Source organism: Culex quinquefasciatus, chromosome 1, assembly GCF_015732765.1.
Source record: "Culex quinquefasciatus strain JHB chromosome 1, VPISU_Cqui_1.0_pri_paternal, whole genome shotgun sequence".
Lineage (NCBI taxonomy): Eukaryota > Metazoa > Arthropoda > Insecta > Diptera > Culicidae > Culex > Culex quinquefasciatus.
The window spans coordinates 67,719,313-67,746,730 of NC_051861.1; the positions used below are offsets into that span (position 1 = coordinate 67,719,313).

Consider the following 27,418-nt stretch of genomic DNA (forward strand, 5'->3'; position numbering starts at 1 on the left):
CTGGAGTGGCCGGTGATCTCCAAGCAGGTTCCCCAGGGGCCCGGAGGGCCTTCTACAGAACCATACGAGTTTTGGCAATATGGGTATCAAAATTTATGGTTCTTTATACTGAACATGAAAATGGCCATTTCGACAGTAGTGGCCACAACCTGGAGTGACCGGTGATCTCCAAGCAGGTTCCCCTGGGGCCCGGAGGGCTTTCTACAGAACCATACGAGTTTTGGCAATATGGGTATCAAAATCCATGGTTTTTGATACTGAACATGAAAATGGCCATTTCGACAGTAGTGGCCAAAAACTTGAGTGGCCGGTGCCCTCGAAGCAGGTTCCCCCGGGGCCCGGAGGGTCTCTACAGAACAATACGAGTTTTGGCAATATGGGTATCAAAATTCGAGGTTTCTGATACTGAACATGAAAATGGCCATTTCGACAGTAGTGGCCAAAAACTGGAGTGGCAGGTGCCCTCGAAGCAGGTTTCCCCGGGGCACGGGGGATTTTAAAGAACCATACGAGTCGTGGCAATATGGGTATCAAAATTCGAGGTTTCTGATACTGAACATGAAAATGGCCATTTCGACAGTGGTGGCCAAAAACTGGAGTGGCCGGTGTCCTCGAAGCAGGTTCCCCCGGGGCCCGGAGGGCCTTTTACAGGTACCATACGTGTTTTGGCAATATGGGTATCAAAATTCGTGGTTTTTGATACTGAACATGAAAATGGCAATTTCGACAGTAGTGGCCACAACCTGGAGAAGCCGGTGCCCTCATGGAAGGTTCACCTTGGGGCAAAATAAAATAATCTTATTCTAAATTTCACTAGCAATCCAAAAACATCAACAATATCATTAAAATTGTTTGGTCCTATATCTTTCGCTTATGTCTCTGACATACCATCTTGAACTTTTTCAGCTATGTTGCTAAAATGCCAAAGAGATTTTTAAAAAACGATATGAAAAATTTGAATGGAGGCGCCATAATGACTAAAACATTTTTATGAAAACTATGAAAATTTAACTCGAGGCGCCCCTAAGACTTATTTTTTTCAATACGAATATGCAATATAAAAATTTGACTGGAGGCGCCCTACTACGCCTTAAAAAATCATGCAAATTCTCGATATGAATAATTGAATGGAGGCGCCCTACGACTTTAAAAAATCATACAAATTTTGTTATTAAAATTTGACTGGAGGCGCCCTTATGACTTTAATAAAATCATGCAAATTCTCCATATGGAAATTTGAATGGAGGCGCTCTAATGACTAAAGTATTTTTATGAAAATTATGAAAATTTAACTGGAGGCGCCCTAAGACTTGATTTTTTCATTACGAATATGCAATATAAAAATTTGACTGGAGGTGCCCCTACGACTTTAAAAATCATACAAATTTTGTTATGAAAATTTGACTGGAGGTGCCCTGATAACTTAAAAACTCATGCAAATTCTCGATATGAATAATTTGACTGGAGGCGCCCCTATGACTAAAATTTTTTATGAAAATTGTGAAAATTTAACTGGAGGCGCCCTAAGACTTAATTTTTTCAATACGAATATGCCATATAAAAATTTGACTGGAGGCGCCCTTATGACTTAAAAAAATCATGCAAATTCTCGATATGAAAAATTTTACTAGAGGCGCCCCTATGCCTAAAACATTTTTATGAAAATCATGAAAATTTGACTGGAGGCGCCCCTACGACTTAATTTTTTCAAATACAAGTTCACAATATATAAATTTGACTGGAGGCGCTCTTATGACTTAAAAAATACCATGCAAATTCTCCATATGAAAAATTGAATGGAGGCGCCCCTACGACATTGAAAAAATCATATTAATTATATTATAAAAATTGATTGGAGGCGCCCTTATGACTTTAAACAAAAACATGAAAATTCTCGATATTAAAATTTGATTGTAGGCACCCCTATGACTAAAACATTTTTATGAAAATTCTTGATATGAAAATTGAATTGGAGGCGCCCCTACGACTTAAATAAAAATCATGCAAAAACGATATGAAAAATTGAATCGAGGCTCCCTACGACTTTAAAAATTCATGCAAATTCATATGAAAAATTTGACTGGAGGCGCCCCTATGACTAAATTTTTATGAAAATTATGAAAATTTAACTGGAGGCGCCCCTAAGATATATTTTTTCCAATACAAATTCTCAAAAAATGAATGGAGGCACTCTTATGACTTAAAAAATCATACAAATTCTTATTATGAAAATTTGACCTATGACTATGAATGATACATTTTATGAAAATTCTCAATATGAAAATTTAACTGGAGGCGCCACTACGGCCTAACTTTTTAAACATATTCTCAACATTTAAACTTTGACTAGAGGCGCCCTACGACTTAAAAAATCATGAAAATTTTCGCTATGAAAAATTTAATGGATGCATCCCTACGACTTTCAAAAAATCATACAATTTCTTATTATCAAAATTGACTGGAGGTGCCCCTATGAATTAAACATTTTTTATGAAAATTTTCAATATGAAAATTAAATTGGAGGCGCCATTATATATCTATCGACGGTTTTGTTCGAACGCGAATCAGTTCAATACGGAGCGTCGGATCGAGTAGCTTTTTGATGCGTCTAATTGAAAACTAAACTAATTGACATTTTGGCCACTCTGGAACCGATTCCGGAGCCTCTGCAGATTGTATGGGAAAAGCTGCGTAAAATAAGCAAACAAGCAAGAAACGTCAGCAAACCAAAAAAGGGCAGGACGAAGTTTGCCGGGAAGTGCTTGTGACTTAAAAAAAATCATGCAAATTCTCGATATGAAAAATTCAATGAACGACTTACAAAAAATATTATAAAAATTGACTGGAGGCGCCCTTATGACTTTAAACAAAAACATGAAAATTCTCGATATTAAAATTTGATTGTAGGCACCCCTATGACTAAAACATTTTTATGAAAATTCTTGATATGAAAATTGAATTGGAGGCGCCCCTACGACTTAAAAAAGATTGTGCAAATTCACGATATGAAAAATTGAATCGAGGCTCCCTACGACTTTAAAAATTCATGCAAATTCTCAATATGAAAAATTTGACTGGAGGCGCCCCTATGACTAAATTTTTTATGAAAATTATGAAAATTTAACTGGAGGCGCTCCTACGATTTAATTTTTCCAATACAAATTCTGAATATAAAATTTTGACTGGAGACGTCCTAACGACTTAAAAAAAATCAGGCAAATTTTCGATATGAAAAAACGAATGGAGGTGCTCTTATGACTTAAAAAAATCATACAAATTCTTTTTATGAAAATTTGACCTGTGACTATGAATGAAACATTTTTATGAAAATTTTCAATATGAAAATTTGACTGGAGGCGCCATTACAACCTAATTTTTTTTTAAACGTATTCTCAACATTAAAAAATTGACTGGAGGCGCCCCTACGACTTAAAAAAATCATGCAAATTCTGGATGTGAAAAATTGACTGGAAGCGCCCCTATGAATTATTTTTTAAAATACATATTCCCAATGTAAAAATATGACTGAAGACGCCCCTACGACTTTAAAGGCATATTCTCGATATGGCAACTTGGATTGAGGCGCCCTTATGACTTAAAAATATCATACAAATTCTTATTGTGAAAATTTAACTGGTTGCGCCCCTACGACTTAATTTTTTTAAACAAATTTTCAATATTAAAAATTTGACAGGAGGCGCCCCTACGACTTAAAAAATCATGAAAATTTTCGCTATGAAAAATTTAATGGATGCGTCCCTACGACTTTAAAGAATCATACAATTTCTTATTATGAAAATTTAATTGGAGGCGCCACTACGACTTTAAAAAAATCATACAAATTTTGTTATGAAAATTTGATTGGAGGCGCCCTTATGAGTAAAAAAATCATGCAAATTCTCGATATGAAAAATTTGACTTGAGGCGCCCCTACGACTTAAAAATATCATGCAAATTCTCGATATGGAAAATGGAATGGGGGCGCCCCTATGACGTAAACATTTTTATGTAATTTCTTAATATGTAAGTTTTACTGGAGACGCCCTTATGAGTGAAGAAAAAAAATGGGGAAAATATTGAAAAAAAAAAGTTGAATAATCGGTGCCCAAAACAGCTTAAAAATGATAAAAATATTTTAAAAATAAGATTTTACTGGAAATGATATTATGACATAATTAAAACATTCAATAAAAAAAAGTTTGACTTTTGACGCCCCTTTAGCATCATAAAGAGTGTTTAATAAGAGCCAAACAAAGTTTGGCGTGCGGTAACATAAAACATAAAAATTCTGTTTAGCGTTCTAGCTACAACAATTTTTGCGCGGGTTGGCAAACTTTGTTTGACTAATTTCGAACAGTCTTTATAGCTTGAGAAGCGCCGATTGTCAAATAGATTGGCAACCCGGCCGTCTACGTGCGCGCACGCGATTTTTCTTTGTTCCTCAGACCCGATTTTGTTCGTGTATTTTTGTGTGATAATCGGCATTTTTAGTCAAATTCCGTAAAACAACTAATTGGCTAATAAATAGTGCTTGGAGGAAAATATAAATTTCGAGGAAATACCCACAAAAAAAGTGCTTTTATACAATTTCCTTTCCCCCTGTGAGGAAGCAAAAATCATGGCGTCTCTGCTGGCGCTGCGCCCTCCGGCTGGCAGTCAACAAAGTGTTTAGTGGTGTTGGTGACATGTGCTTTTTTATCCAAAGAAAAAAACAAGGACGAATAAGAAGAAGGAAACAATCAACAATCAGAATAAGCATTCGGACTAAGCCAGGAAATTTTGAAAATCTGTCCGAAATTCATAGAAAAATATTATTTTGGTTTAATTTTTGGCCGTTAGACTTTATCTCGTGGATCGACGCGTATGTGTGTTTGCTGGAGTGGTCTTGGTGTTCGTAGTGTCACTGGAGCCGTTTGAGAATGGGAGCGCAGGTGGCGAGCTTCTGGCCGTTGGCTGGCCACCTGGGATTGCGCCTGCTAAAAGCAACGGACTGGTCCCGGAAAGGCACCGGCTCATGATCGTCACTGCTCTGTACACAGGCTGGTTTTGTATTTTGGCCTGGTGACAGCAGATGGATTCTGCTGCTGGATGACATTTGAAGATTGAAGAGCAGTTTTTGAAAAGGGACAAATGGGTGCATGCAGACTTTTTGCATAACTCGCAGATTTTTGTTTTGTTTTGGAGTTTGGGTTTGTGCGTGGTGGATAGTGTGATAAGCGAGTTGTGGCGCTATAACCACGGAATATAATGTCCTGGGCATTTGTGGAAATACAATGTCCCATCCCTGAGGGTCCCGGAGCACCAAAACTTCTTAGCATGGTGCTCCCAACGATTAATGGCCTAAACAAACAGGAACGTGAGCGGGGGATCCCCACGTTTCTTCCTCCCCTGTAGATTCAGAACTGTATTGCTGTTTGAACATTCGTGTTCAAATCAATCCAATTCAACGAATCATCTTTGCGGTTAACTTTACGCAGTTGGTCTGGCCGCTTTAACGTTTGTGATGTTTCAAAGCAATTTATTGCATTGGGGCACTGCAAATGTTAATAATGACAAGAAGAGTGCTAGGCGTTAATCAACCTAAGGCATTTTCCAGGATGCCCTCGAAAGACTGGCTGCGATAGGGTTAGATTAGATTAGATTAGATTAGATTAGATTAGTGCGTGGTGGATAGTGTGAGGAGGATGGGGTTGTGAGCATACACAATACACGGAGCTGTGAGGCCAACGACAAGCGGATTTGTGCGGTGCTGCAATCGTCGGGCGGTGTGATCGGGTTGCACCCGATTTCGATGCTGCGGCGGCGGATGTAGAATGGCGAGCAGTCTCCAGTCTTCAAGACCCCAGTGAGCTCGTTCCTTGATGACATCTCAAGCATGTGTGTGTGTGTGTGTGTTTTTTTTTTACAGGGGCGGAATCTGCTACCAGAGACCTGAGAATTCATTTCTCAGGTAGTGTGGGGTTGAGAAAAACGAATTTCCCGACCCACTAAACCAGTCCTTGAACGCCATGCCCTTTTCCCCCCGGGACCACCTTGCGGTATAACTTCGGGGGGAGGCGTTGCATTTTCTGCACTAGTCTACTTACAGGATCCATGCCGGGTACTAGAACCATTTCCTGTTCATATGAGTCACATGCGAGGGTTTAACCGCGCCCAAGAATCGCGTTGCTTTTGATCGGCTAGTTAGTTGGCCTTCGACTGCTGAAGCGTAAACAAGTCGGTAACGTTTGCTCCGCACTTCTCGAAACCGTGTAAAAAGCGTTGCGTTTTTCGCGTAAGTCCGCGTCCCGAGGCGGACTAGAGGTAGCTGGCTGGAGATTAAAACCCGTCATCTCAAAACAGCGAGATGAACAACCGCCGTTTCCGTGAAAACACGTTTCTGGTGGACTTTGGGAATATCCCAAAGAAACCATCCTCTGAGGAGGTCCATACCTTTATCGGCCGCGAGCTTGGCGTCACTCGAGAGCAGCTCGTCCAAATACAATTACATCACATCGATGATTGTGTGTACGTGAAGCTAACCAACCTGCTGCTGGCTCAAAAAATCGTGAGTGACCACGACAACAAACACGATTTCGTAGTTAAGGAGTCAAGTACAAACTTCGTCTCCGTATGGCCGATGGGGCATCGAGGTCAAACTGCACGATCTTTCGGAGAACGTGGCGAGCGAGCAGATTAGCAGGCACATGACAGCATATGGTGAGGTCCTCTCCATTGACTGGTTGGTGTTTGGTGACAAGCACCACTTCCCAGGATTGAGATCCGGAGTGCGACAGGTGAAGATGGTGCTAAGGGAGCTCATCAAGTCGTACGTAACTATTGCGGGTGAGACTACGCTTGTGACCTATCCCAAGCAACGGCAAACTTGCCGTCACTGTACCGAGTATTTGCACATCGGAATTTCTTGCGTACAGAACAAGAAACTCTTGGCCCAAAAAGTCGGAGTGAACGAGCGTCTCAAACCCAAATCGTACTCGAGTGCTGTGCGTGGGTTTGGTTCGGAAATGTCTCCGCCGATAGTACTCGCTGAGCAAATCAGCACCGAGAGCGTAACGCCGGCGTCAGAGAGTTGCGTAGAACAACTCTCCGCCAGGGCAGCCGGATCGACGCTGCAAAACCCGTTGGAATTAAGACGCCCAAGGCCAACAATCGATCTGGACAGCTCACCGCCACCAAGCACGATGAGAGACGTCTCGCGCTCTCCCATCAGATTGGTGGCTACGACTGCCGAGGGGAAGAGGACCACCGACCAGACAACTACTGAGCCGAATGAGGAGATAGCAAACATCAAATTTGCGGCTTACCAAGCCGGAACGGCGACAACAGCCCCTGCCACGAAGGACTTTACCGCGGCGACAGAGGGACAGGAGACGATGGAGTTTGCTGAAGGGAAAAGTAATGACCCGCCGGCCACGGTGAGTGCCGAAATGGCAAATCGTTCTCTACTAGTTGCACTGCCCGGGGACGGATTTGCAATTACAGAACTTACGTTCAAACCACCGAGTCAGGGCTCCCAGGTGAGGTAAGCGACGAGTACGTCGAAGTTAAGCGGCGCCCACGAGGTCGCCCATCTGCGGGACAGCGAAAGAAGTAAAAATGGCTACACAAAGTTACAATCTCGCATCTATTAACATTAACAATATTTCCAATACTAACAAATTAAACTGTCTGCACAGTTTTTTTGCGTACACACAACGTAGACATTGCTCTACTTCAGGAGATAGAAAGCTCATAATTCTCTATTCCTGGCTATACCACTATCACTAATGTTGACAATACTAACAGAGGTACAGCAATAGCTCTCAAACCTCACATTCGCTTTTCACACGTAGAACGAAGTCTTGACTCTCGATTAATTGCTCTCAAAATCCATGATTCTGTAACCCTAGTGAACATCTACGCGCCTTCGGGTTCTCAACACAGAGTACAAAGAGAAGAGTTCTTTAACACTACACTATCTTACTATCTCCGGCAAAAGGCTGAGTTTTGTGTAATTGGAGGTGACTTTAACGCGGTAGTACATGCGAAGGATGCCACAGGGGAGAGTAATTACAGCTCAACTCTCAAGAACACTACCCAACAGCTACGGCTAGTAGACGTCTGGGACTCTCTTCATCCAGGAAGAACTCAATACACCTACGTTACACATAACTCTGCCTCACGAATTGATCGAGTTTACGTGAGTTCCAATCTGGTGAGTCAGTTGAGAGAATCAGCTACTCATGTTTGTTCTTTTACTAATCACAAAGCGTTTTTTTTTTAATTTATATTTATTAAAATTATCGTTCTCTACTAGTTGCACTGCCCGGGGACGGATTTGCAATTACAGAACTTACGGGAAACGTTCAAACCACCGAGTCAGGGCTCCCAGGTGAGGTAAGCGACGAGTACGTCGAAGTTAAGCGGCGCCCACGAGGTCGCCCATCTGCGGGACAGCGAAAGAAGTAAAAATGGCTACACAAAGTTACAATCTCGCATCTATTAACATTAACAATATTTCCAATACTAACAAATTAAACTGTCTGCACAGTTTTTTTGCGTACACACAACGTAGACATTGCTCTACTTCAGGAGATAGAAAGCTCATAATTCTCTATTCCTGGCTATACCACTATCACTAATGTTGACAATACTAACAGAGGTACAGCAATAGCTCTCAAACCTCACATTCGCTTTTCACACGTAGAACGAAGTCTTGACTCTCGATTAATTGCTCTCAAAATCCATGATTCTGTAACCCTAGTGAACATCTACGCGCCTTCGGGTTCTCAACACAGAGTACAAAGAGAAGAGTTCTTTAACACTACACTATCTTACTATCTCCGGCAAAAGGCTGAGTTTTGTGTAATTGGAGGTGACTTTAACGCGGTACATGCGAAGGATGCCACAGGGGAGAGTAATTACAGCTCAACTCTCAAGAACACTACCCAACAGCTACGGCTAGTAGACGTCTGGGACTCTCTTCATCCAGGAAGAACTCAATACACCTACGTTACACATAACTCTGCCTCACGAATTGATCGAGTTTACGTGAGTTCCAATCTGGTGAGTCAGTTGAGAGAATCAGCTACTCATGTTTGTTCTTTTACTAATCACAAAGCGTTTTTTTTTTAATTTATATTTATTAAAATTTCTTTTCCATGTACATTCATTCAGTTAAAATATTATTGAGTGTCCAATCACAAACGATGACTTTTCATCTCAATTTTAAATACTAGCAACTTTCATTTATTCATGAAATATTGTAGCTTTCGCTATTCAGTGATTTCAAATGTAGGAGGTCCTTGTAACTATTGGATAACTAGGCCAACGGCTAACTCAGGTTAAGGCATGTGGCACTTGAGGGATTATCTAAGGGTCGGCTGCGCTACGGTCGTCAAACAGAGGAGATCGCGGACAAGGACTTAAACGTTCACTTTTCTTTGTAGGTCGGGTTCAATAATTTAACAAATAGTAATTCGTTTTAAAGTGTTTAATTGTAAGTGTATGTGTGTGTATGTGAAGGGAGGGGGTTTAGACGCTGCCGGTACGTACCGCTGCTACCTTGACGACAACGACTTCTGGGCCGAATCCGTTCGACCGGCGAGCGCTCGCGTACTGGTGGACACCGGTTCTCCGGAACAGTGTCGACGGTGGTGGTGGTGGTGGTGTAGAGCACGGCTAGAAACACAGGCCTTCCCTCTTTGGCGCAATCGGGCGACCTGGGACCTGCCCAATCTGGCCAACCCGAGAGGGGAATAACGCTCCTTGGGAATTAGGACCAGTTCCGGTGTGAGCGTGCTCCTTGGTGATGATGGCCACCCTGGCCAGAGCGAAACGACGATCCTTGACGGGTTAGACGTAGCAGCTGGCTCCTCCGCTCTTACTGCTGCTAGGCCGAGAGTGTGCGATCGGGGTGTCGGACCAGCTTCCTGCTGACCGACAAAATGGCCGTTAAACGGCAACACAAAAGGTCCTGAACGACGTGAGGTGTGAACTTCCGGAATTCCACCAAATCACTCTCACTACTTTAGTTTAAGCTCCACAAAATGACTTGTTGATCGCACACTTGCCTGATTGGAATCGACCGATGGCGGTCTTCCAAAGATTCCTTGAAGCCTCTGATGCCAGTGACACGGCATGACGTCACAGAGGGAGGTCACACCACCCTCTGGAGTCGTTCCATTTTCCACCCACCGGAGATAAATTCTGTAGTTTGTTATTCTTGTTGATATTGGTCCCACCTTGTTGTTGTGTTGTATCAGTGTGTTAACAAATTGTGTTTTTCAATCGTTTTGTACCAAATCCCTACTAGCTGGTTTATAATATTTTTCATTTCCCTGTTTCCCTACTAACCATAACCTCAAAGATCGTGAACGTTCGTATTTAAATATTTATAAATTAAGGAAACCTGTAACAACGGTTACACTATCCCCACTTCGGTTAATAATTGAACTGGTTAAGTTCAATTATTATAACCAACGGAAAACTATCACTCAACTTTGAAAGCTATAAAATGGTTAAGTAGAACTTGTTTTACCGCGTAGTAGTTGAAAATCGATGAAAACAATAACACTCACTAAATAAATAACGAATTAAAATGAATAAATAAACTGAGCATGCAAACAAACAAATTTAAAATACTTATAAAAATAATCCCGAAAATTGGGTAGACAACTCCATTTTATGCTGCGCAGCAAACTACAAACATGCAATATCTATGATTAATTTACATTTTAGATCACTGTCGATCCGCGAGGGGTGATTCAGATCAAAATAATCTAAACCCCTGCTGCACACTGTCCTGCAGTTGACAGAGTGCAAAACGTCAACGTCACTGTCACACCGAACTGTCACCAGCATAACTGTTTGTAAACAAAGCAGTTAGCTGTAGTTCGGTTCGATATGTGACCGCGAACATTTTTATCGGTGGTTTATGGCCAATAGCCACCGATTTGACGAACGGTATGTTCTGGTAAGTACGTACTTTCATTGATTCACACGAAGAACCTCTTCGTTAAAAACGTTTTCTTCACATTTCAGCTCAATTAATGAGTGAAAGTGGCGGGTGTTTTGCTGCCAGATCTGGTTCTTCCCGAGGAAGAACAGACTGCAGAAACCCCAATAATCCCGGGATTACCGTGATGGCCATCTTGCCAAGCAAGAAGCACAACAGGTAAGTGTTTACAAATTAAAAGTTGCAACTAAAATTTGATCAATTAAGATCGTAAAAATGGTGATTTAATGATCGTAACCATTTCAATTTTGACCATGCAGGTCGTTAGGCACTTCACTCGCGACAGCTCCACAGTCGACACTCAGACAAAGGGCGAACATGACAATCCCTTAGCCTTCTGTCGATCTGCCAGTGCAACTATGAAGTCCCAACATAAACATAGTTGGCACGCTCTCTTTGTTTACAGCGGTACCACTACTAAACTGATTGACTCATTTATCACGACTAGGGTGTTCAATACCCACCAGTCTTATGAGTAAAAAGTTCACAAAATGTTTTCAAACAAACAAATATAAAAATCTTTCAGACAAACAAATAAATTAACGAATATTTCAATAAATTAACACAAATGCAACATTTATAGTACGGTGTAATGAATTTTTGCTTTTTCTATCTTTCAGATGCAATCCGGTAATCACTCCTGGAACTGGCCGGTCGGTGAACGATCGAGGACTATGACGAGTTCCGAGGGAAACAATTTAACCCCTCGCCAACTACTAACGCCCTGTCTCGCCAACCTATGGCCAACCCAGAGGATCACTGCGGATGCTCCTAGATTTAATTGAGAAAATTTAATAAAGTTTTTGAATAAATTTGGCGGAGAACCTTTCCAGTTCTTCTGCAATCGGGTAATCGGGATCAACGACGAGCAACTCCGAAATCATTGCCCTAATCTTGGCGTAATCCGGGTCCTCATCTTCAGTTCCGTTCAACAGATTGTTGACGAATTCTTTGGCTTGTTCCTTGATTTCGTTAGTAGGTTCCTTCTTTTTCTTGGTTTTGCGGTGTTTGGATTCGTTCGTGGGGTTTGGTCGGTTCATCGGGGAATGTACACCCGAATCAGACGACCTTTCCTTTTCATTCTTAGTTTTCTTTTTCTTTCCTTGTTGTTTCTTAAGTTCCGGTCGCTTCTTCGGGGACATTCCCACCGATTCCGGCGACTTAATCTTCTTCTTCTTGGCCTTCGTGGCCGGCGATCTCTCCAGGGTCAGACGATCGTCCTTCGACGATCGTCCTTCGCCGGTATCCGACCGACGGTTCCTACCTTGGGCCTGGCACACGAATCGTACCGCCCGTGCGTCCCGATCCCCAGAATCGGAACCAGAGGTCAATGAAGGACCTCGCTGTTCCGTGGGTGGATCATCGGACGAAGCCGACACCGATGTTGGCGGCTGTCTTGAGGTGACGGCCTCAAGAGCTAAGTTCAGCTCGCGCCGGAACATGGTAACCAACCGGGTAATCTTGGCGACGTCCACCGGCTTCACGGTTCCTTCCGCGCGTAGTTGCTGGAGAAACTCCAGACTGAATTCCACATCTTGTACTGCCCTGTGAAGAGGGTAATTCTTGTGGCCTGGGTCGACTGGACAGGCCATCTCGGACGAACCTTCCACGTCCGAGCAGTCCGCGTCGTACTCCTGTTCTTGCCACTCCATCTTTCCGTATTCTGTTTTGTTCTTCTCTTTCATCGTTCGTACTCGCGTGAGTAGGACTAGTGTGCACAATAAACAATATCAATTACCGACGGCCGATCGGCGGCTAAACGATCGGTGCTCGTCGCGAAGTGCAACGCAAGATTTTGTTGTTATCTTTATGTTTGCTCTTCGTGTGCTGATTTATCAGTATGTATCGCTCAGGACCTTTTTGTTAATGAAATGCTATTCAATTTTAATTTGTTATTCTAGGGATGTTCATTAAATCACTTTTAAACTTCTAAATAAATATTTTCGTGTTCAAATACCACCACTTTACCACAAACAAAATTAAATAATATATTTTCTAGGCAACCTAAGTAGAAGTTAGAGACGGATCCGACTCATCAAATGAAGTTTGATGAGTATTCTCCTCCCGCTCGAGTTGAAAATTTGATTAAAAAATTTGAATCGATCCTCTGCTGATTTTCGCGATTTTGTGTTGGGTGCCAATTGTAACTATTGGATAACTAGGCCAACGGCTAACTCAGGTTAAGGCATGTGGCACTTGAGGGATTATCTAAGGTTCGGCTGCGCTACGATCGTCAAACAGAGGAGATCGCGGACAAGGACTTAAACGTTCACTTTTCTTTGTAGGTCGGGTTCAATAATTTAATAAATAGTAATTCGTTTTAAAGTGTTTAATTGTAAGTGTATGTGTGTGTATGTGAAGGGAGGGGGGGGGGGGGGGGTTTAGACGCTGCCGGTACGTACCGCTGCTACCTTGACGACAACGACTTCTGGGCCGAATCCGTTCGGCCGGCGAGCGCTCGTGTACTGGTGGACACCGGTTCTCCGGAACAGTGTCGACGGTGGTGGTGGTGGTGGTGTAGAGCACGGCTAGAAACACAGGCCTTCCCTCTTTGGCGCAATCGGGCGACCTGGGAGGTCACACCACCCTCTGGAGTCGTTCCATTTTCCACCCACCGGAGATGGATTCTGTAGTTTGTTATTCTTGTTGATATTGGTCCCACCTTGTTGTTGTGTTGTATCAGTGTGTTAACAAATTGTGTTTTTCAATCGTTTTGTACCAAATCCCTACTAGCTGGTTTATAATATTTTTCATTTCCCTGTTTCCCTACTAACCATAACCTCAAAGATCGTGAACGTTCGTATTTAAATATTTTTAAATTAAGGAAACCTGTAACAACGGTTACATCCTACATGTACAAAAGGAAAAGGGATAGCTTAAAACTAACTTATAAACTATATAAAGAGCGGATCAATGCAGCTGAAGACTGCAATGATTTTTGTCGAAATGCATCAATTATCTTATTGGACATAACATCCAAAGTGTCAACTTCGGCTAATTGATGAAGTTCACTGGTGCAGAACCAGGAGGAAGTTTCAGAATCATTTTCAAAATTTTGTTCTGAATCCTCTGAAGTTTTTCTTCTTGGTTAAGCAACAGCTTGTCCAGATCGGCACAGCATAAAGCATGGCAGGTCTGAAAATTTGTTTATAAATTAACAGTTTATTCTTGAGACAAAGTCTAGAATTCCTGTTTATAAGTGGATACAAACATTTAATATATTTGTTACATTTAACCTGGATACTTTCAATGTGATCCTTGTAAGTAAGGTTTTTGTCAAAAGCAAGTCCAAGATATTTCACTTGATCCTCCCACTTTAAATTTACCTCATTCATCTTTTGTTGGAGCCAACTGAAACAGTGGATGGTCGCACCTTTTCCACACGCCACTGGACTCGCGGTTGACAGCCAAGCCTGTCAAGCCTCGACTGTCGTGACAGTGCGTTGAGCAAGATTGACAGTTGTCACCAAGAGGAAATAAATCATTACAGTTTAGATAGAGAACAAATAACACGCGTTTTATTACTTGGACAAGTCTCGTCCTTTTAATTGTTAATTTAATTATCTTTGTGCCCGCGTACCACCTCGGCCACCGTGGGTACGTTTGGGGCTACAAAAGTGGCGACTCGGTGATTGTTTTGACCGAGTTTTCTCGGTCGAAATTTCGCCCACGCGGAAAAGTTTTCTCCGGGAAGATCCGGACGCGAGATGGACGGTGCGTCCTCCATGGACCAGCAGCCGGCGGGTCAGCAGCAGCAGATGCCGGGCGGCGTTGCGCCAGTGGAGCAGCAGCCGGTGCCGGACGGGCAAGTCGCGGCGGGGCAACATCAGCAGGCGTTCATCCGTTCTCCTCTCCATCCTCCGCCAGAACTCCAACGCTTGCTGGAACAACAGCGAGGTTATGTGCACGAGATGTTTCGGCAGCAACACGAGGTGGTCAGACTTCAGCTGGCACGGATTCAGCAGCAGCAGCTGGAATTTATGCAGCGCCAAGGCCACATTCTGCGAAACATCGTCGCGGCGGTGAACGAGCAGGTTTCGCCGCACCCGGAGGCTCAGGAGTGCGCAAAACTGAGCCACACGATGGGCAACTCCAGGAGGGCTGAGGAGGTTAGGTTCGAGCAGCAGGAAAGCAACATCGCCAGTTCGATCGTTGAGGGTGTCAACACGGGCAGTGATGGAGATCGCCGTAAGTTTGTGCCGATTGTAAACAACAAGTCGGCTCGTGTAAATCTTGACACGGGATCTGCCACCACTAAAGCATCGACCGGAACGTGGCGCAAAGTCGGCTGTCAGCCGATGTCAACATCCGTAGCGGAAGCGGTTGCGGCCCAGATGCTGGAGGTTGACGGGAAGTTTTACTACGAGATGACCGTCGGCGGGTGGACATTCGTTGGTCTGGCCCGGGCGACGCGAAAGCAGTTGTTTGGTTGCGACACGACTGACGGTTTCGGACCGTCGCAGGTGCCGAACGTAAACATCTTGCAACAGGGTGGCAACTCATCTCCAATCGGTGGTATTTTCAAGGCGGTGATGAAGGTGGACTCCGGCTGTTTGAGCAGTTTCGTCGACAGAAAGCTGGCAGCGGACGTGGTACCTGGGTTCCGGAGTGCGGAACGCCGAACAACCGCAAAGTATCGACCCCTGGAAGACGTGCTGGACCAGCTCAAGCAAGATCTGTTCTTCTCACCCGAGGCCATTCCGGAGCGATTTCTGGTTGTGCGGGAGGAAGGTGAGCGGCTCCAAGGCAAGTACACATGTCGTCGCCAGTACAAACATCAACAACCAGGCACGACGGCAGTGTTGGAAGCGTCGCAGCAGCTGACTGAACCGAAGCTGGCTGGACCGTGGAGAATTTCTGGTCTCCTTGATGACCTCGAGGAACCGCTAGCAGTGCACAAGAACGAGGCGGGGAGGAGCATCACCACAATCCAAATGCAAGTGCTGGTAGTCTGTCCGAAGGCGTACGGTAGCATACCGAACCGACAGGGTGTCGGCTGTGCTTCGCCTTCTGAAGCGGTTTTGGAGCGCATTCGAACAAAATTGGAATTTGAACCGCCACCATCAACAATGTCATCAGCTCTTGCAAGCGAGCGAACGAAGCGAACTCGAATGTTTGCGCGACATGATTCGGTGTATTCGAAGTACACTGACAGCAAGAGGCAGTGGTCAACAGGTGTGGACTACGATCGAAGCAACATGGTGATGGACGACCGACGACAGATTGAACCACATGCTGCCCAGCCACGCAGTTCTGCCGATTGGGATCCAGGACCAGAAACTGTGAGGAAAGCGGTCGCAGCGGCCGGGGAGACTGGAACGTTTCTTGCGCTCGGGCTCTGGCTGTCTCAACAACCTCTTACCAACATCACGATCACCCCAGCAGTCCGTGTCGTCAAGGAACGGACCTGCGCCATCGGTACCGGTGCCATGCTGTTCTTCAAGGTTGAAGGAATCTGCAGTGGTTCGACCCGTACCAGTTCAATTAAAGCGGGGGGATGTTGGAGCCAACTGAAACAGTGGATGGTCGCACCTTTTCCACACGCCACTGGACTCGCGGTTGACAGCCAAGCCTGTCAAGCCTCGACTGTCGTGACAGTGCGTTGAGCAAGATTGACAGTTGTCACCAAGAGGAAATAAATCATTACAGTTTAGATAGAGAACAAATAACACGCGTTTTATTACTTGGACAAGTCTCGTCCTTTTAATTGTTAATTTAATTATCTTTGTGCCCGCGTACCACCTCGGCCACCGTGGGTACGTTTGGGGCTACAAAATCTTTATAATGTGATGACTTTTGGTTTAAGAAAATCAGCCCTTGGTTTGTGAGGGAAAATAATAAGTTGAGTTTTTGCAGCATTTGGAGTAATTTTCCATTCTTTCAAATAAGAATTGAAAATATCCAAGCTTTTTTGTAATCTTCTTGTGATGACACGAAGGCTTCTACCCTTGGCGGAGATGCTTGTATCATCAGCAAAAAGTGATTTCTGACATCCTGGGAGCAAATCAGGCAAGTCAGAAGTAAAAATATTGTATAAAATTGGACCCAAAATGCTTCCTTGAGGGACGCCAGCACGTACAGGTAGTTGATCAGATTTGCTATTCTGATAACATACCTGCAGAGTACGATCCGTCAAATAATTTTGAATAATTTTTACGATATAAATCGGAAAATTAAACCTTTTCAATTTCGCAATCAATCCTTTATGCCAAACACTGTCAAATGCTTTTTCTATGTCTAGAAGAGCAGCGCCAGTAGAATAGCCCTCAGATTTGTTGCTCCGAATTAAATTTGAAACTCTCAACAACTGATGAGTAGTTGAATGCCCAAGGCGAAATCCAAACTGCTCATCAGCGAAAATTGAATTTTCATTAATGTGCGTCATCATTCTATTAAGAATTATTCTTTCGAATAATTTACTAATAGATGAAAGCAAACTAATGGGCCGATAGCTTGAGGCTTCAGCAGGATTTTTATCCGGTTTCAAAATCGGAATTACTTTGGCATTTTTCCAACTACTGGGAAAATATGCCAAATCAAAACATTTGTTGAAAAATTTGACCAAGCTACTTAAAGTTGCTTCTGGTAATTTTTTAATTAAAATGTAAAAAATGCCATCCTCACCAGGGGCTTTCATATTTTTAATTTTTTTGATAATAGATTTTATTTCATTCAGATCCGTATTAAAAACTTCATCTGATGAAAATTCTTGTTCAACAATATTCTGAAATTCTATTGAAATTTGATTTTCAATAGGACTCAAAACATTCGAGTTGAAATTATGAGCACTCTCAAACTGCTGAGCAAGTTTTTGAGCTTTTTCCCATTAGTTAATAGAATATTATCACCATCTTTTAAAGAAGGGATGGGTTTTGAGGTTTCTTAAGAACCTTTGAAAGTTTCCAAAAAGGTTTGGAATAAGGTTTAATTTGTTCGACATCTCTTGCGAACTTTTCATTTCGCAGGAGAGTGAATCTGTGGTCAATAACCTTTTGCATAGATTATTAATTAGCTAGATGTCTCACTTCGGGATTTTTCGATACATCAAGTTGGCGACACCCTTTAGCGCTCCGAGCGCCACCACAGTCGAGTTACAGGTACTAAAATGTTTGGAAAAATCTAAGCATCCTGTGCATTTGCCTTGATGAAAGTTTGTTTTGTTTTTGACAAAATGTCATCGGTTTTTTTTTTCACCCTAGAACAATCTGTTTTTGTAATTATTTTTGTCAATCCCGAAGCATGGTATATCTCGCCCGCTAGTCGTACAACGATCTTGACGACGATTCCTAACAGCGAATCAAAACACGATCTGAAGGAGGTGACCCACCTTAAGACGATCACGAACAATGCCCGCTCGATTGCAAACCCGCTTTGAACTGTGCTGCTCCTGTGTGGTCCCCACCAGCTGGGAGAAAACGTCTCGTTTGGTGGCACCGACGGTCACCAAGCTGAAAAACAATCCGCGCTACGTGAAAATGTTTGTTTGATGAGGGTGGTTTGAAACAGCATCTCTACAGCTACATTTTACTTTCTTTCAGATAAAAAAAGGCAAAAAACTTTAGCAAGGTCATGCCTTTATGCTGGCACATCAAGAAAACAATAAGCTTTGACACTGTGAATCGTAATGAGAGCGTCCGCCACCGTCTCCCACACAATAAGGCTGACCAGTTGAAGCTCAGAAATCATATAGAGCCTCAAAATGGAAAATATGAACAGCTTGATATTATAATTCATCTTTTTATTATAAACGCTTACTTTTTTAAAGCAAAATAATAAGAAAACATTGTAAGAGAAATTAATTCTGCATAATGTGGTTCTTCCCAGTCACGAAATATTCTAGCAGAGCAGGTTCTGTCAGAATCCTGCTAGATTGGTGGAACATTTCTGCTAGAATGCTCTAGGAATATCCAGCTCAGTAAGAACTGTGCTAGAATTCAGCGAGAATGCCGTGGCTGGGTTGGAACGTAAAGCCTCGACAAAGACTGCCGCAGAGTATAATTATTGAATGGCGACTTGTTGTTCGTTAGTGTTAAATGTACAGATCCTTTTTTAACACTCTGGTTCGTTCCATTTCCGTAAACCGCACTTCTTGCTAGTGTTTAAGGTTGGTGACGGGTTTCCGCGTGCCTGCAGTCGGTAATTATATACTTCTTGGGCTTCGATCGCAGTGGGACACTACTTGGTGCCTGTTGGGGAGGATTTCGGACGCCGTCTTTTCAGCGGATCACACCGGGTTTAGTTGGTAGGTAATCGCTAAAAGCTAATAAGTTTTATTAGTAATAATTCTTCTTTCTTTACAGGTTTTACTCACTATTGGTTTCCCTGCTCCAATCCTCGGATCTACCAACGTGAGCCGTGCCAGCAATAGCGACTGTAGGTAAGTTAATTCAATTATAAATAAGTTCATTTTTCTATTTCTAACCTAACATTTTTCGCTCTTCTCTAACTTACAATTTCCTTCTTCTTTCAGGACCGTTCCCGACTTTCCGTGCAGCTACACCGTCACCTGGAGTCGCAGCAGCTCCGTATCAATCACGCGCAAACTAAACATTTCAATAATTAAATAACTGAATCTACAAATGTGGTTCTCAATTTTACCTTTTTAAAGAAAACCAAATTTCCACCACTTTCTACCTTGGCTGTATGTTTACGTTTGATTTTTCCTTTCCCTACGTCACTCGGTCAGACAATTCTTCGCGCAGATGTAAATCGGCATAGCGGTCAACTTCACGATTGTTGATCGGGACGAGGGGCTTCGTGCGTTGACATTGGTTGCGCCGCGCCGGAACAGTTCCCCGACCCGTTAAGCTGGTCCGAAACTTCCGGTTCAGGCTTACACCCTTCCAGATCCAAGCGCGCCAGTTTTGCCACCGGTCGTCGTAAGAAACCATCCACCGTCTGCACAACCGCATCACGTACTCTTCCATCTCGTCCAGGGCTGACCTCCACAACCCGTCCTCGGATCCAGCCGTTCCGTACCTTCTCCTCCACCACGATCACCAAGTCGCCCACCTCGATCGGCTTGGCCTCCTCCAGCCACTTCGTTCTGCGAGCAATCGTCGGGAGATACTCGCGGATCCATCGCCGCCAAAACTGATCCAGCATCATTTGACAAAGCTGCCAATCTCCTCTGCATGCCAGCCTTGGTTCTATCGACGTCTTCGGGGGCTGGACCACTCCGCGGGAGCTTAGCAGTAAGAAGTGGTTTGGCGTCAAAGCCTCTTGCTGTTCCGACTGCAATGGGATGAACGTAAGCGGCCTTGAGTTGACGATGCTCTCTGCTTCCACCAGCAGAGTCGCCAAAGTCTCCTCGTTTGGTACCCTGGAGGTGTACATCGCTGCCAACGCCGTCTTCACTGACCTCACTAGCCGCTCCCAAGCGCCTCCCATGTGGGGCGCAGCTGGCGGGTTGAAAACCCATCGCGTGTTGGTGTTGGTGAACGTTTCCGCCAGTTGACCGTCCAGCTTGTTCATCTCCAGTCGCAGCTCGTTGTTCGCTCCTACGAAGTTCGTTCCTCGGTCGGTCCGTATCTCCGCCGGCGCGCCCCTGCGTCCAATGAACCGCCGAATTGCTTGCTTGCAGGACTCGGTTGTCAGCGTGTGCACCACCTCGAGATGCACGGCACGCGTAGTGAGGCACGTGAACAATGCGATCCACCTCTTTGGCGTGCTGCGATTTACTCGTACGGCGATCGGTCCGAAGTAATCTATACCAGTGCAGGAGAACGGCCGCTCGAAGGCCTGCAGCCTCGCTGCAGGGAGTGGGGCCATGCGTGGGATAGCCAAAGTTTTCCCTTCCATCGCTCGCTTCAGCTTGCACAGTGGACACTTCTTTGGAATTTTTCGCACCTCCGTACGCAGCATGGATACGAAAATCGCTGTCTCACTTCGTTCACGACCGTTTCGCCGTTGGAGTGAAGAAACTTCCGATGGTACCAAAACAGCAGCACGTTCGTCACCTGATGGCCTTTCGGTAGGATAATCGGAAACCGAGTGTCGTGCGACGCAAACGTAGCTTCGGAAATCCGAGAATCCGACCGAATCACTCCCGCTTCGTCCATGAACGGCGACAGCTTCCGGATCAGACTGGTTCGCTCCAGCTCCACCTGACGTCTCGGCGTCCGCTTTCCGCGCGCTACGGACAAGGTGGCCACCTCGTCTGGATACGCTTCACTCTGCACTGTCCGGAAGATCGTCGTCTCCGCCACCAACAGTTCCTCCTGCGTTAGCAGTCCTTCGTTAGCGGTTGCTTCCGGTAGTTCTCTACGAAGTTCTGCTTGTAACGGAGAGCGTACGCCACCGCCCGCAGCAGCCGCGTCCAGTCAGAGAAGCGTTGCCAGTCGATTGTCAGCTTAGTCACCGCTTCGCTGTGGACCAGACAGGCACGCAACTCTTCCTCCGTCGTCTCCTCTGTGGGATTCACGTCCATGGGCCACTCGATTTCCCGCGACAGGATGAAGAAACGTCCGTACCACGGGTAATCCGGCGAGAAACTTGGACCCCTCGGGCCCCACTTCGTGGCCAGGTCCGCTGGATTCAGTTTTCCAGGACAGTGGCGCCACTCCGCGGCGTCCGACTTCGACAGGATCTCACCTACCCGACACGCCACGAACTGCCGGTAGTTCCGATGGTCCGAGTTGATCCAGGCCAGCACCGTTCTCGAGTCGGTCCACATCACGGTCTTGTCACTCTTCAGGCTGTGGCCATTCGTGATCGACTTCCGCAACCGTACTCCGATAACCGCACCGTTCAGTTCCAATCGGGGTATAGACAATGCCTTGAGAGGAGCCACTTTAGCTTTTCCCCCGATCAGCGCTACTTGAATCGTCCCGTCAAAGTACACCGCGCGAAAGTACGCTACGCACGAGTAGGCTTCCTCGCTGGCGTCACAGAAAACGTGCAGCTGGAGCGACACAATGTCAGCGATCGAGTACTTTGAGAAGTAGCAGCGGGAATGCGCACCTCGCTCAGATGCTTGAACATAGCAATCCACCGCATCCAGCGCTCCTTCAGCTTGTCCGGAATCTTCTGGTCCCACTCGGTCTTCGCTCGCCACACCTCTTGGATCAGGATTTTGCCGTGGATGATGAAAAAGCAAAGCAATCCCGCCGGGTCAAAGAGCGACATTACGATCCGCAGCGCTTGCCGTTTCGTAGGAAGATCGGCATCGAACGTTAGCGTCATCGTGAAGGTGAAGACGTCTTCGTCCGGCTTCCAGTACATTCCCAGCACTCGCTCCATCGGGTCGTTCTTGTCCAACTGCATGCACTTCTCGAGAGCAGGATCGTTCTCCCCGACCCGTGCGAGAACCTCCTTGGAGTTTGACAGCCAGTTCCGGAGATCAAAGCCGCCTAGAGAGTGTACGTGCTTCACTTCCAACGCCAGCTTCGTCGCCTCTCCCACCGAATCGGCACTGTCCAGGTAGTCGTCCACGTAGTGCTTTCGGATGATGGCTTCCGCAGCTTCGGGGTAGTCGTGCGCGTGCTCCTCTGCATTCCGGTTCTTGACGAACTGCGTCGAGCATGGCGAACATGTGGCCCCGAACGTCGCGACGTCCATCAAGTAGACTTCTGGTTCCTTCGTTGAGTCGTCACGCCACAGCAGACGTTGAGCGTGCCGGTCTTCCTTCCGAATCTTGACTTGGTGAAACATCTCCTTGATATCGGCGCAAAGTGCCACTCGCTTCTCCCGAAAACCGAACAGCACGTGCAGAAGGGTCTTCAAAAGATCCGGGCCTTTGAGCAGCATCGTGTTCAGCGAGACTCCGTCCACTTTGGCGGCAGCATCGCAGAAAATGCGGACCTTCGACGGCTTCTTCGGGTTCAGCGCGACACCTAGCGGTAGGTACCATGTGCGCCGAGGGTCAGCTTCTTCCAGTTCTGCCGGGGTGGCCTTGTGGATGTACCCTTTTCCTGGTACTCGGACAGCTGCCTCACGACACTCGCCAATCACCGGATCCTTCTGGATTCGTCGTTCCAAGCACTGCAGTCGACGCTTCGCCATAGGATAGCTGTCGGGAAACTCGAAGCAGTCGTACTTCCACAGCAGCCCCGTTTCGAATCGCTGGCCGACCCGCTTCGTCGTTTCTTGCAGGATCTTGTTCGCTCTCTGGACTTCATCAGATTCCGGACCTGCTGTCGCTTCCACACCCAAGCTTTCAACCGAGAAGAACTCCTTCACCAGTTCGTGCAGCGTTTGGTCGTCCTGGCATTCGCACACGTGAAAACTGTGTACGCGTCCAGCAGTATGGTCCTGCTTACCGTACACTGTCCACCCGAGTCGGGATCGCGCCGCAATCGGTTCTCCAGGCTGTCCTTCTCGGACCTTCAGCATCGCCGTGACGTGAGCGTTGTCATTCCCAATGAGAATGCGTGGATCAGCGTTAGCGTAGTCCTTCACCGGCAGGCCTTGCAGATGTGGAAACGTCTTAGCCAGTTCTGCGTACCGCAAAGACTGTCGTGGCAGATCCAGCTTCTTCACCGTCCGCACGTCGTTAAGCGCAAACCTGGCCTCGTCTTCGCTACCGGAAATCTCCAGCGCGATCCGCTGAGACTCCGATTCGGTGCGCTTCACGTTCGCCGTCCACTGTAAGCACAGCGGAAGCACCTCACCGTCGACGCCGAGCTCCTTGGCGATCTCCTCGTCCACCATCGTCCTCGACGATCCGTCATCCAAGAATGCGAAAGCTGACACCGTACGGTTGTTCCCGTGCAGCTCTACTGGGATGATTCGGAACAGCGCCGTCTTCCCGGCGTAGTGATGGTTGGTAATCGCGTTCGCTCCTGACACCTTCGGTTCGTTCTTCTCCCGCTTCTGCTCAGCGCGCTTCGACTCCGTGGCTCCCGACTTCTGCTTAAAGTGCAGCAGAGCATGATGCTGCTGTTGGCACCCGTCAATGTCGCATTTGTCGCTGCTTCGACACGGCTTCTTCCCGTGAACACCTAGACAATTGCCACACAGTCTGTATTCGTCGACTATCCTCCGACGTTCTTCCAGCGTCTTCTTCCCGAACTCGGCGCAATCCTTCACGCGGTGTTTGGGGTCCTTGCAGACGAAGCACGCCGGCGCCGCTTTCTTCTCCGTAACCTCCTTGACTGGCGTCCGTGACACGTCTTCGGAGGAGTGCGCGCCGCAGAAGTTCTTGTCCTTGCTGCTCTTGTCCAGTTTCGCAACCCGCGCCTGCTGTTGTTGCTGCTTGGACCCATAGCTAAGCGTTACGTCCGAGGCTGCCTTCACCAACGCTGACATGTAGCACGCAAACGTCGTCAGGTTCACCTGGCTGCAACGCTCCTTGTACAGCGACCAATCCAGCTTCGCGTTCGCAGGCAGCTTCTCCACCAGCTCGAACAGCAGCATCGGGTTGTTCAGGTGTGCCTCGTGTCCTCCAGCTTCCAGATGATCGCAGAGCAGCTGAACCGCCAACCCGAAATCGATGTAGGTCTCAAGCCGGTCCGGCTTTGGCGCTGGCGCGTTGTGCACCTTCTGCAGCAACGAGTGAATCAGCATCTCCGGCCGTCCAAAAAAGCATCTCCAACGTGGCCATAGCGTGCGGCACTCCCCGCCGGATGAAGCAAGCGTCCTTGCACCCTTTCGTACGCGTAGCCTCGAACATACTTCTGCAACCTGGCCAAATTCTCTGCATCCGAAAACCCGCACGCGTTCGTCGTGTTGACGTACGCGCTTATGAACAGCGGCCAGTCCTCAGGATTTCCCGTGAACACGGGCAGCTCCTTCGAGATCACCTGCCTGGCAGCGAGCTGTTGCGGAGTCGGTCCGTAGTAGTCCGGTGTGTCATCGTTGCGTTCCACCTGGTTTCCATCTACCCGTGGTGGTTCTTGCAAACCCGGAAGCTTCGTAAACGACTGCGGTCGCCTCCCAGTTGTCTGCCCTCCTCCGGTCCCAGTGTGCGTCTGCGTAGTTCCTCCTGCTGACTGCTGCGGACCCGGTTGAGTTTGCGATTGTCCTCCAGGATTCATCTGCTGACCGTTCCCTTGACCACTACTCGCACTCACTTCCGAATTCAACACTGGCTGTCTTGACAGAAGACTCTGGATCAGACTAGTGGGGGGTTGGGGTTTCCCGTTCGCGGGAGTCGGAGAAGACTTAATTGGACTTGGAGAAGATTCCGCGTTATTTGTGCCCGGTGCAAATGGATTTTGAGTGGCATGCTTCGAAACTACAGTCTCTGAGACTCTCCCAATAAAACCTCCTAACGTAGACTGCGCTACTGTGTCGTTCAGGGAAATCCCGTCTAACGCCCTATCTAAAACGGTTCGGTTTCCACCGGCCGGTTGTCCCACCTGACCAGCGACTGTTCCAGATGTCGTCGGGTTCCCCGCTCGTTGACCAGTTCCAGCTGAAGTCTTCGTTGGTCTCATCAGCGTCGAGCTCTTTACTTCCTGGTTCTGCTGCCACCTCGTCACCTTGCTGCGCGAACTTTGCTCCGAAGCCACGCTTCTGCCATCGCCGTCCTCATCTCCGATTTCCAACTCCTCGAGCAGTCGGAACGTCTCTTCCAGCGCCTCCGTTTCAACCTGTAGCTTCAACGCCGCTAGCTCCGCTTCCTGCACCTGCTTCTTGGCAGCCATCTCCGCGTCTCGCTGCTTGCTCTCCAGCTCCAGGCGTTGTAGCGCTAGCTTTTTCTGCTCCTCCAGCTTTTGGATCTTCAGCTGAGCCAATCTGGTTCGTGCACCGACGCCGGACTGCACCGAACTTGCCTTGGAACCCGCCTTCGATCCCGCTTTCGACCCCGCCTTGGAACTCTTGGCCTTGCCATCGTGTTTCTTGCCGAGTTCTTCCACCAGTGGCTGGGGTTTTGGTGTCGGCCTCTGGCATGGAGGGCAGAAGAACGAACGACTATGCGCCGCGACGCTGTCGTTGACGCCCACGCACTCGTAGTGCATCCACGATCCGCAGACACAGCAGCCCACCATCCGGTCCGTGTTCGGAAAATTGCACAGCTGGCACTCCATCCTTCCAGTGGACAATCGGGCAATACTTTTAGATTTGTTGGGGAGGATTTCGGACGCCGTCTTTTCAGCGGATCACACCGGGTTTAGTTGGTAGGTAATCGCTAAAAGCTAATAAGTTTTATTAGTAATAATTCTTCTTTCTTTACAGGTTTTACTCACTATTGGTTTCCCTGCTCCAATCCTCGGATCTACCAACGTGAGCCGTGCCAGCAATAGCGACTGTAGGTAAGTTAATTCAATTATAAATAAGTTCATTTTTCTATTTCTAACCTAACATTTTTCGCTCTTCTCTAACTTACAATTTCCTTCTTCTTTCAGGACCGTTCCCGACTTTCCGTGCAGCTACACCGTCACCTGGAGTCGCAGCAGCTCCGTATCAATCACGCGCAAACTAAACATTTCAATAATTAAATAACTGGATCTACAAATGTGGTTCTCAATTTTACCTTTTAAAAAAACCAAATTTCCACCACTTTCTACCTTGGCTGTATGTTTACGTTTGATTTTTCCTTTCCCTACGTCACTCGGTCAGACAATTCTTCGCGCAGATGTAAATCGGCATAGCGGTCAACTTCACGATTGTTGATCGGGACGAGGGGCTTCGTGCGTTGACATTGGTTGCGCCGCGCCGGAACAGTGCCTGATGAACCGCTCCTGGAGTGGAGCTAGGATTTCGGTTGGGGGAAAGGGGGAGCACAAAATTGCGTCAGTGTTGATGAGGATCCGTTCAGCCGAGCGAAATCCCTGACACTCCCGACTAGCAAGTCCGAGCACCTCGTCCTGGTGGTCACTCCTGGTCTGGTTGACCTTGAGAATGGGTTGAGTTTCGTATGAATGCATCGATGTGCGCAGTGTTTCGTGTTCGCTCGACGGCCTGGGCTTCCATTCCAGTCCCAAGCTTGTCCCCTGACACCGAAAGCGCTAGTTGCAATACACGTCCCACTCCGCTGGCGGTGCTCGGTTATGGTTCCCTGGCGTCGTACCCGTAGCGTCGCGATGGACCGATTCCCAGTCTAGGAAGGGGGGAGTTTAGACATCATCGCCATAGATAGATCTCTCATACTCATACTCATACTCATACTTACAGGTGTCTCTGTATGAGGTTTGCGGCGTGCCGATTTCTCCTAGTTGGGTTCTTGTCCTCCACGTGGTGTTCTTGCACGTAGAGCCACACTCCTGGTCCAAGTCTCTGCTGGTAAGCTCGCCGGGAAGGACTTCAGCTGGCTCATGTATTGGGCACCCTCTCGAGCCGACGAGTGACTAGGGATCCGCATTCGTATGATGCTTGCAGGCACGAGGCGGGGGAGGGGGTGGAAGCCTGGAAGTCATCCCCTGGCTACGGCACTGAACCGGGCATTACCAAATTACTCTTGTTGGAGGTGAGCACATCGTCGAGGAGTTTGTCCCTAGGAAAATTTTAAAGAAGGCGGCAGTGGTTTCTCGATCCTGA

General features: G+C 46.6%; 1 protein-coding gene and 2 long non-coding RNA genes across 3 annotated transcripts; 1 reads left to right on the forward strand and 2 right to left on the reverse strand.

The window, feature by feature from the left end:
• Positions 1-14,578: 14,578 nt before the first annotated feature.
• On the forward strand, positions 14,579-19,545 carry LOC119771254. Its single transcript, XR_005279120.1, has 4 exons — positions 14,579-14,593; positions 19,093-19,238; positions 19,297-19,373; positions 19,467-19,545. It is a non-coding gene; the product is annotated as an uncharacterized LOC119771254 (long non-coding RNA).
• Positions 19,165-19,684, reverse strand: LOC119771253. The gene is made up of 4 exons (XR_005279119.1): positions 19,595-19,684; positions 19,448-19,539; positions 19,308-19,367; positions 19,165-19,256 (listed from the first exon to the last, which is right to left on the reverse strand). It is a non-coding gene; the product is annotated as an uncharacterized LOC119771253 (long non-coding RNA).
• A 1,019-nt stretch (positions 19,685-20,703) lies between these two features.
• LOC119770200 lies at positions 20,704-26,395 on the reverse strand. Its single transcript, XM_038264650.1, has 7 exons — positions 26,268-26,395; positions 26,128-26,187; positions 24,532-26,076; positions 21,959-24,478; positions 21,264-21,899; positions 20,884-21,216; positions 20,704-20,748 (listed from the first exon to the last, which is right to left on the reverse strand). The coding sequence occupies exons 3-7, from the start codon at positions 25,966-25,968 to the stop codon at positions 20,704-20,706; spliced, it is 4,971 nt and encodes a 1,656-aa protein (XP_038120578.1). The 5' UTR covers positions 25,969-26,076; positions 26,128-26,187; positions 26,268-26,395.
• Between the last annotated feature and the right edge of the window lie 1,023 nt (positions 26,396-27,418).

Coding starts and splice junctions, on each gene's coding strand:
- LOC119770200 (XM_038264650.1), bottom strand. CDS start 25,968: ATGGAGTGCCAGCTGTGCAATTTTCCGAACACGGACCGGATGGTGGGC. Junction 21,217..21,263: donor TCCGTTACAAGCAGAACTTC/GTAGAGAACTAC, acceptor CTGCTAACGCAG/GAGGAACTGTTGGTGGCGGA. Junction 20,749..20,883: donor GCGAAACGGTCGTGAACGAA/GTGAGACAGCGA, acceptor CACTCCCTGCAG/CGAGGCTGCAGGCCTTCGAG.